The sequence below is a fragment of the Hyalella azteca genome, unplaced genomic scaffold (assembly GCF_000764305.2).
Source record: "Hyalella azteca isolate HAZT.00-mixed unplaced genomic scaffold, Hazt_2.0.2 contig5371, whole genome shotgun sequence".
NCBI lineage: Eukaryota > Metazoa > Arthropoda > Malacostraca > Amphipoda > Hyalellidae > Hyalella > Hyalella azteca.
This window is the reverse complement of record NW_025935565.1, coordinates 106,069-116,144: the sequence shown is the minus strand read 5'-3', so window position 1 is coordinate 116,144 and position 10,076 is coordinate 106,069. Positions and strand designations below refer to the sequence as shown.

The 10,076-nt window shown below is 48.3% G+C and overlaps 2 protein-coding genes across 2 annotated transcripts; both read left to right on the top strand.

Moving 5' to 3' along the window:
* Positions 1-3,524: 3,524 nt before the first annotated feature.
* On the top strand, positions 3,525-4,955 carry LOC108679439. Its single transcript, XM_018168059.1, has one exon. The coding sequence runs from the start codon at positions 3,525-3,527 to the stop codon at positions 4,953-4,955; it is 1,431 nt and encodes a 476-aa protein (XP_018023548.1).
* Positions 4,956-5,420: 465 nt separating this feature from the next.
* LOC108679438 lies at positions 5,421-6,185 on the top strand. The gene has a single exon (XM_018168058.1). It carries the CDS (start codon positions 5,421-5,423, stop codon positions 6,183-6,185), a length of 765 nt encoding a protein of 254 aa, XP_018023547.1.
* Positions 6,186-10,076: the final 3,891 nt, after the last annotated feature.

Sequence of the window (10,076 nt, the reverse complement as noted above, 5' to 3'; positions counted from 1 at the left end):
ACGATCCCTTACAATGTCAATTCATACCTTGTTTGTTGGTATTGTTGCATTGTGTTTAGGCGAGGTTGTGCATGGGATACGCTTGCACATTGAGTCAGCGTGGCGATGGTGCATAAGCGTGTGCATGGATGATTCAACTTAATTGTGTCATTTGTAACAGATGCATGAGGATGTGGGCAACACTGCATTTCTCCTGTCAACATTGTACCGGTGGTAAGCATGGGAAGAGAACATGATTCTTGTGGTAAACATGGAGAAGCCGTCATTGAGAATGCGCATGTGCTAAGGTGGTGTCACTAGTGATTTTGTGTGTGAGCGTACAGTCTTAAATTTTGTTCATGTCATGTAATGTATGCGTATTCAATTTTGTAGGTGTGTTATTGATACGATTTCGATCGAAGGACTGCGGAGGGAAAATGCGCTATAAATTGCTTTCGCTGAAAAGCTTGATGTCAGGGGTCTTAGGTTTTGTTATTGATTGATGTAGTTTGAGAAATAGTGATGGGGGATGCTGCGGTGGGAGCAAATAGATAAAGGGAACGGAAAATACCGCTGATGTGCACTTTTGGCTTGGCTTTGGTGAATCTGGGTAGTGAGAGAGCACTTCACTGCACTGTCCTGTAAGAATAGAACATTCCCTGTCAAATGCCACGAGAGCTTCGTAACACTTCTTGAATTGTTTTCAATATAATAAATTCCTTCGATCACCAGGGGGGCCATATAGGGGCCCGGACGACTACGTAACACGTGAAGACGCATTGGAAGCGATTTCACAATATGAGAAACGTTGGAGACTTTCAAGATGGCTAAGAAACACTGAAGAGATCAAGTACTACAGTCATCGTGCAACGTATTACGGCTTAGGGTGAATGGTCTAATAATGTAACAATGTGATGAAACAATTAATTTTTTTCTGTTTAGCCAACACTTTATGAAGAGGCATAAAGTTTTTTATGATCAAATTAAATTTTGCCACTTTCCGTAGAAATGTTCGGTAGAAACTCTTATAGGTAGGATAAATTACAAAATAATTAGAAATTTTCTTTGATGTTTGTTTTCATTTATTTGCTTTTTTGCATTATAAAGGCTTTCTCCAAGCTTTTTGTTGTTTACCAACTGCCACCATCGGTAGCTTCAGTCTTTTTTCCTTTGACAGATTTAGTCTATTCTGGCACTGAGAACACATTTCGTTCGGATAACTTGACGTTGGTATTGAGTTTAAAAACTCCCATGTTTGTTACTTTTGTTTATTCAATTCGCTCATTTTGCAATTTGATCTTCGAATTCGGTTTAACAGGACTGGAGGCCTTCTCATTTAATTTTTTTCCTCTCTGACCAGCCATCATGAAATGCAAGAGCTAGAAAAAGCACAAGCTAAAACTGAATCAAGTTGAGTAAAAATTGTAAAGTTTTCAAAGTGCTGTAAAAACTCGGTTACAGACTTGAGAGTAAGTGAGTTACAGTCAGCGGCTGAAAAGGTGTTCAGGGTAGGAGAGGTAAGCCTGGCTATAAAACAAGGGCTCTATTGTTCTACGCTGGCGGGGCAGTGCTCGTTGCCCTCGCTTGACGACCCTCGCTGACTCTAGATCGCGTTATTTCAGATGGAAACACTTTTACTATAGGCTTCTTTTTTTCTATTCGCACTCTCTTTTACTGACTTCACTGAAAATTCAGTCATTCACTGACACGGAACATAAAAAAAATGCAAAAAGAGTTCCGAAAATGGCACATTAAAAGTTAAAAGTTGAAAATCTGGGACCGCAAAACACGAGCGTCCGCTCTCGACCACGGTTGAAACTTGAATCGGATCCCGACGTTGCCCTTAAGTTACGGGAGTTCAGCGACCTTTGCCAGTCTGCATGCAATGCTATGGGATCGGCTCCAGATTTGAGCCTATTGGATCTATTCATCGGGCTAGACCCCGTGAAGAAGAAACTGCCGGTCTTTGCCAAGAACGCCTGGCGCCGCAAGTGTTCCGACTACGAAGCCACTTTTCAGCAACATCCTAAATTCAGCACATTTTGTGAGTTTGTTGCCAAAACAGCTAACGCCCTATGCGACGATCTATCAGGCAACCCTGTCGCTACACTTACGCCCCCATCTCGTTTAAACACGAAAAATACACGTGTTTTGCTTGGGAGCTCCGAAACACGGACCACATGCGCCTTCCATCCCGGCAGCGCTCACGAGACGACAGACTGCACTGCCGTGAAAAACATGGATTGCCTTCAGCGGCGACAATTCCTTCAAAACAACAGATTGTGCTACCGCTGCCTAGGTCCGCACCGCGCCGCCGTATGCAAGAGCACTGTCAAGTGTGACACTTGCGACAGCAGATGTCATCACACGCCAGCTCACATTTGGCGGGATGACTCATACGCCACATCAAGCTCAGAAGTGGACGAGACATCGACAGCTGGCGTCCTGTGTGTCTCTACGTGCGGTAAACTGGGAGGCCGTAGCTGCAGCAAAACACTGCTTGCAGATATTTACGACCCACGTACGAAACGCTGCCTTCGCGTGTACGTCATAATTGACGAACACTCCAACAATTCTTTCTGCTCTCCCGCGCTCCTGGACGAATTCGGGATAACCGGTCCCCAGCATCCCTACTCGCTGACTACCCTAGCCGGTCACAGTACGCCAATGCTAGGACGCTCCGTGAGTAAGCTCAAGATCAGGGGTGTCTCCGAGAAGAAGAGCTTCAAGCTACCTCGTCTACTTGAGAATAACTATATCCCAGATATGAAAGAAGAAGTAGCGACTAGGACAATAGTAGAGCGTCATCCGAGCATCTCCCACTACGCCAAGAACTTCTTGCCCCTAGATCCCAGAGCGGAGGTCGCCGTTTTATTGGGACGCGACAGCAACCGTCTGCTGCCGAGCAGGACCACTCAAACTTCAGCACCGTTCGTGCATCAAACGGTGCTGGGATGGGCAGTTGTCGGATCAGTCTGCCCCTTGGACGCTGTAACTTCAAAGAAGAGGTCCGTGACGCTGAGAACCGCCGCTACGGTGAATCATGATCACTTTTCTGTGAGCGAGACGCTCGCCCCAGAGTTAAGACGAAATGTCTTCCTACGTAAGAAAGATGACGAAGAGTTGGGATTATCGCCCGAAGATCAATAATTTCTGCGAGAAATGAACAAGGTTCGCGTGAATGAAGAGAGTCATCTTGAGGCTCCCTTGCCACTGAAAGACGCAGACGTACATCTACCAGACAACGCGCAGGCGGTACGTCGTCGCCAAGTGTCATCGCTCGCCCGTCTGCAGCGAGACCCGGATAAGTTAGACGCGTGCGTTGCGGCCATGCAGAAAAACATAGACGCGCAGCACGTCGAGCCCGTGGGTGTCGATCTGCCTGAGCTCAGCTGGTAGCCTGGTACATACCCGTCTTTCCAGTAACCCATAAACGCAAAGGTAAGGTTAGATTAGTCTTCGACAGCGCTGCCGTCTATTTCGGTACGAGCTTGAATTCGGTCTTGTTATCGGGTCCCGATCAGAATAATAGGCTCCGCAGCGTGATGACTAGGTTCCGGGAGCAGGCGATCGGGTTTGTAGCCGACGTAGAAAGTATGTTCCACGCATTCCAAGTAAGCCAAGAACACCGCGATCTCATGCGCTTCTTTTGGTGGGAAGACAACGACCCTAAGAAGCAGGTAATCACATACCGCGCTCGAGTGCACGTCTTCGGTAATACGTTCAGCCCTGCTGTAGCGACTACGTGTTTAAGAAAGGCAGCCGAGGGCATCGAAGGGAAGACCGAGGATTTGAAAACATCCCCTCATTACCTAAGTGCGCAGTCCTACATCGTCTCGCACTTTTATTGCGACGACGGCCTGGGTACAGCGGCAAGTGCCCCAGACGCCATCGGAGTCCTTTCCATGGCTAAGAACATCTTAGCACGGTATGAGATTCGGCTGCATAAGATAGTGTCCAATTCGCCAGAGGTTCTCGCCGCTTTCTCGCCCAGCGAAAGAGCGATTGAGTCCGAAGTGGAGTTTTTCAACGCCCCGACTCACAGCACTCTCGGCGTAGCTTGGAATGTCTTAGACGACTGTTTCACGCTCAAGGTCAGTCTTCCGGAGAGGCCTTTTACGAGGCGTGGAATGTTATCCGTGACTAACTCGATCTACGATCCCATCGGTTTCGTTTGCCCAGTCATCCTAGGCGGTAAGCTCATCATGCGCAAGGTCTTATCGGAGGTGACTCTGGGCTCTGAAAGGCGCCCAGACTGGGACGATCCTCTCGAAAGTCACCAGTTACAAGAGTGGACGAACTGGCTCTCCAGCCTTCAGGCCCTGCATTTACTGAGTATTCCCCGGTGCTTTTTACTGCCCGAGGCCGGCGATGTAGTACTGCAGACGCTGCACGTCTTCGCGGACGCTTCCCTGGATGCCATTGGCAACGTATGCTATCTTCGCTCTACGAATAGCGAAGGAGAAGTTAATGTGGCCTTTGTGCACGGAGAGAGCAAATTAGCTCCACGAGCGGCGACGTCCATTCCCAGACTGGAACTCTGTGCCGCCGTCGAGGCTGTCTCTTCTAGCCAACATATCATCAACGACCTGAAGCGACCGGTAGACGGAATTTATTACTATTCCGACAGCCGGGTCGTTCTAGCCTACATCAAGAACGAGAGCAAGAGATTCAGCCGCTACGTACAACGCAGAGAAGACCTGATTCGTCACTCGAGTCAGCCGTCAGAATGGACTTACCTAGACATTGCCTCGAACCCAGCTGATCACGCATCGAGACCTACCGAGCCCGGTTCTTTGCAGCGTTCAATGTGGTTAACCGGACCTCCCTTCCTTATGACCTCGCCCGCTCCAGCTCCTCAAAATGGAACGGAGCCCGACTCGGACTTTCGGGCACTCCCAGAAGAAGAAAGTCCTGTCGTCTGTGCGTTGCAGACCAAGAAATCAGTCAATAGCGCGGTCTCCCAGCGGTTGTGAGGCAAGTTGAGCTCGTGGAGTGCCATGATCCGGGTCGCAACCCGAGTTATTATCGTCAGCAAAACTTGGATAAGCCATTTGAGGAACAAGTACGGTAACTCGGTCGCACCGGAATTTCCTGAACCCGAGGCAAGGAGATTGGCCCACGATTTACTGATTTGCGAGGCACAGAAGCGAGCGTTCAGTGATCTCATCGCCGTCCAAGCAAGTGAACAACTGGTCTGACCTCATAACCGACTTATTAAGCTGTCGCCCTTCCTGAACGAGAAAGGCTTGCTGCGCGTAGGTGGCCATCTTAGGCTATCGGATTTAGCGTTCGACGTCAAGCATCCTATTCTGCTGCCCGACGGCGTTCCTGTTAGTCTAGCTATACTTCGCCACCACCACGCACAAACCAAGCATCAAGGACGACAGATCTGTCAAGCCGCGCTGAGAGAAGCAGGCTACCATCTAGAACACGGACGGATGGCCATCCAGAAGATGTTAAAAAACTGCGTCACCTGCCGTCGTCTGCGAGCCGCGCCCTGCACCCCTCGCATGGCCGACCTGCCGGTCGAACGTACTTCTCCAGCTCCGCCTTTCACGGCTGTGGAGCTGGACGTATTTGGGCACTGGTGGATCACCAGTGGACAGTCGACTCGGAAGAACTCTTCTCTACGAAAATGCTGGGCTACTATCTTCACGTGCATGGCATCCCGCGCCGTGCACGTAGAGTGCCTTCCTGCCATGGACACCTCGACCTTCATCAACTGTTTCAAACGTTTTTTGGCGATAAGAGGCCCTTGTAGTTCAGTCCGTTCAGATCGGGGTTCGAATTTTCTGGGTGTTAAGAAGCAAAGTACAGACATCGATATAGAGCGAGTGAGTCGCACCTTGGCTGACCTTGGCGTGGCGTGGACGATGAACCCTCCTCAAGCGTCCCACTTTGGAGGCGTTTGGGAGCGCAAGATCGGCCAAGTGCGACGTGCCCTGGATGCGGCCATTCTCTCGACGGGCGCCCGGGCCTTAACCTATGATGAGTTGAACACTTTCCTGCAAGAATCTGCAGCCATCGTCAACTCGACTCCGCTGTGGGACTCGCCACTGGATCCCAACGAGATCGCGCCAACCACGCCTAGCATGCTCCTCACGCAAAAGTTCGGACCGGACCGGTCGAGCAGCACCCTGAACTCACACAGAGAGACGCCATGGCCTACGGGGCCCGTAGGTGGAGGCGTGTCCAGCTGTTAGCAAACAACTTCTGGTCATTATGGCGAAGGCACTTAGGCCATGGTAAGTGAGGCTGGATGCAGTACTGCCTGCTTATGAGCGAGCATGCTGAAGAATTGGCTGGAGACCTACGGCTCTATTATCTTTAAGCTAGTGTTTTACTGATGCAGATTACTGTGTTCCAGCGTAGACTGCGGCGTCTAACCGTCTTTCACTCAGGCTGGGTTAAGTTATTGCATGCTGAGGCTGAGCGTTGGCTCCATGGCTTATTTAGGAGTTAAATTTGTTTTCACGGCTGCGCCCCCCTGCAGTCAATGAGGTTAGGTTAGGTCTGTTTAGGTTTGTTTGTGGTGATGTGCTACAACTTGTATTGTTGGCCTGAAGAGGTTTGGCCAGATGCAGTATGGCTGTATGCTTACCTGTAGCACGCTTCTTTTTTGTTTTTTTGTTTTTGGTTGTGGACACCCGCGCTATTGCTTAAAGCACTCGACTTTATAGGCTGTTATGCGATCTAGCGTTCTTAAACTACGGAAAGAAATATGAACTAAGTGCGAAGTTTGGCAAACTTGTACGGTGTACCTAAGATTGTCAACAATTCGCCGTGATACTAATTTCTTTACAGGGCGAGCTATGCACAAAAATTAAGTAAATGTACATCGTCAGGTGGAGGTCGCTTCTCAGTTTGATTTCTACAGAGCAGCGTAAGCGTCTCCTTCCTAACTGTAGTTTTTTTTGCTAATGTAGTGTGTTGTTCGCATGTGACGTCACTGATCTCAGTGACGTCACGGGCATTAACCATTCACCAAAATGCGATCAAACGAGTCAATCAATCCGTCATGGGGATGACGGGATTATTTACGTTTCTCGATCCCAGTGACGTAACAAGAAAGCTGAACTGAAAGATGGAAATCCTCGTGGGTCAACCTTATATAGTTCAACCATGGTTCTGCATCCGGGCTAACCTACAATGGCCTAACCTTTTCTGGTCTAACAAAAGGACAAAAATTTAGTAGAGAGTGTTCAAAGACGCGCAACAAGGATTTAAAATGCCTAGCAAATTATGGAGCAGGCAATAAGTCCAGCAGCTATCTCAATCAATCGTCAGTTATGGAAAGATCGGGTTCCAAAGGCCGGATCCCTTGTGAATCAAGTCACGAAAAGTTCAAGAATCGGCAACAGGCCATGGGCCTATGTCTTCAACGCCGACACACTTCTATTCTATTCTATTCACGCTGGCCAGACTCACAACCTCCTTGCAGCCATTGACTGGCTCTACCTTATCACTTGCCACTTCTCTCTAACGTCCAGCAGCCAATGAGGTTAGGTTGGGTCCACTTAGGTTCGTTATGGGTGGATAAATGTTGCAACGTGTGTAGGTTAGGCCAGATGAGGTTAGGCGGGAATAGGTAAGAGGAAAACGTGATCATACATATCATAACACAACATAGTGATGTCGGCGCTGGCGCTGAAGTGTAGGCCTGATGTGGCCTGTCGCCGATTCTTTTCCTTTTCGTGCCTTGTTCATAGATCTAAAATCGTGTCATTTGACCGGATCTTTTCATGACTGACGATAGTTTGAAGTAGCTACCGTAAAATGGGGTTACTTTGACCGGCGGGGTAACTTTGACCACTTTTCGTTTTTTTAACAAAAACCCCCAAAACTCAGAAACGATTTGACATAGAAAAATTTTGTCAATGGCCATCAAAGGCCCTAATACTGAGGCTACGTAACACAATAGAAAGATTTAAAAAGTTTGCATATCTAATAGGTTAAAAAATTAAAAATGTGACCCACAAAAAAGAGCTATTATTTAAAGCCTGTCGGAGTACCCCCTTCAATTTTTTTATTTTTTGGTAAAATAACTCCAGGTTTTGATGCATTGTAGTAGAACTCTTCTAGTTACATATGCAAAAGACAAATTTTAGAAAAGTGTCATATTTTGCAAATGGGGGGCGCCGCCCCCCAATGGGGTAACTTTGACCACCTAATGGCAGCCGTGACGGGGTAACATTGACCGGCTTGGAAATTAAGTTAAAATTACCATAGGTACCTATATAACATATTTTATGTTTGATATACCTATTAATTTTTTTCTTTATGTTTCAGACTCTACAGAGTCTTATATATAGTAATTTTAACTTAATTTCCAAACTGGTCTATGTTACCCCGTCACCGCTGCCATTAGGTGGTCACATTTTGCCCATGTGGGGGCGGCGCCCCATTTGCAAACTATGATACTCCCTCCCTTTGCCCGAGCACCTGGACCTGGCCTGCGCCCAGTTCCTCGCCAGCGCCCTCCAGTCCTCCCACGCCTCCTTTCGCATGGTTTCTGCCCCTCTGGGTGACCGCCCTATGGAAGCCTCGATACAGTCAAGGTTCGGCCATCTTGTCACACCACTCTTTACAAATGGTATCCTGCCTGCCGGGACATACGGAGAAGCCAAGCGGTCTCTCCGCAGGGAGATCACCTCCCGCGTGGCGGCGACTGCCGCCATTAACGCTGTCCTTGCTGCCCTGCCGCCGCCGATTGCTTCAGCGGAGACCTCTCTCTCTCTCGCCCCTACCGCTCAGCGTTATCCCAGCTCTGCTCGGGATACTGCAGCTCCCTGGCGTCCTATTCCGCCAGGATCGGACGCTTCCCTAGCTCCGCCTGCCCGGAATGCGGGGACCCCTCCAATCCGTTCAGCACCTCTTCGTCTGCCCCGCCTTCCCCACGTCTCTCAGCGTCTCCTCACTGTGGGACAGCCCCGTGGAGGCAGCGGCTTTCCTGGCCACCCTCCCTGCCTTCGCCCACCTCCCCCCTCTTCCGGTTCCGGTCCCCCGCCCGCCACCAGAGCCTCCCCCCGGCGTGCGTGACGGTCGCAACCAACAACAACAACTATGATACTATCCTAAAATCTGTCTTTTGTATATGTAACTAGAAGAGTTCTACTACAATGCACCACAACCTGAAGTTATTTGGAATTATTTTACTAAAAAATAAAATTGATTTTACCACCCGGTCAAAGAAACCCCAAGAGCTGGGGTAACAAAGACCATCACTTTTTTTTTAAATTACATAAGACTGGGTAACAAAGACCATCACTTTTTTTTTAAATTACATCAAAACTATGAGAGGCAGGAGCCAGCAATTTATGGTGAGCAAATCTAGAGTATAGACCTGTATTTTGCACGTTTCAATTTAAGTTTAACTTATCTAGTAAAAAAATGGCATCAATTTAAAAAAAAGTGGTCAAAGTTACCCCATTTTACGGTACTAGAATTCCACCGGGTTCGATATGGTGCTAGGCATTTCAAATCTGAACATATATTTTTCCATAGCTTTATCTAGTCTGTTCTTGAACGCGTTCATACTTAGAGCGCCAACGATGTCATCGGGGAGGCTGTTCCACATGTCGGTGATTCGAAGCGAGAAGAAATTTTGTCGCGTGGAGAAGTTGCAGCGCAGTCTTTTTAGCTTACAGCCGTGGCCCCTGGTGTTGGTTCTTGTTTCAAATTCTAGTAACCCTTCAGGGACCTTGTATAGACCATGAGTATACTTGTATACTTCAATGAGGTCCCCACGCAGACGTCGATAACTCCTGTCTCTTATACACATCTAGATGTGTATAAGAGACAGGAAACCGTCTGGTCCACATGACTTGTTGGGATTTAGAGCTACCAGGCGCTTGAGAACCTCTTCTTCGTGTATTTCAAAGCATGTTAACTTCGAGCCAACTGGGCGCTCCTCAATATCTGGAATACTGTTCAAGTCCTCGTCTGTGAACACACTGCTGAAGAACTGATTAAGAACGTTAGCCTTGCCCTCATCAGAGGAAATCATTCCTTGGTCTACTTTATGTACATGCAGTATGATCACGCTTAACTGAGGCATGCTTAAGCGGTGGCTGTAGATGGACATTTGGCGGTAT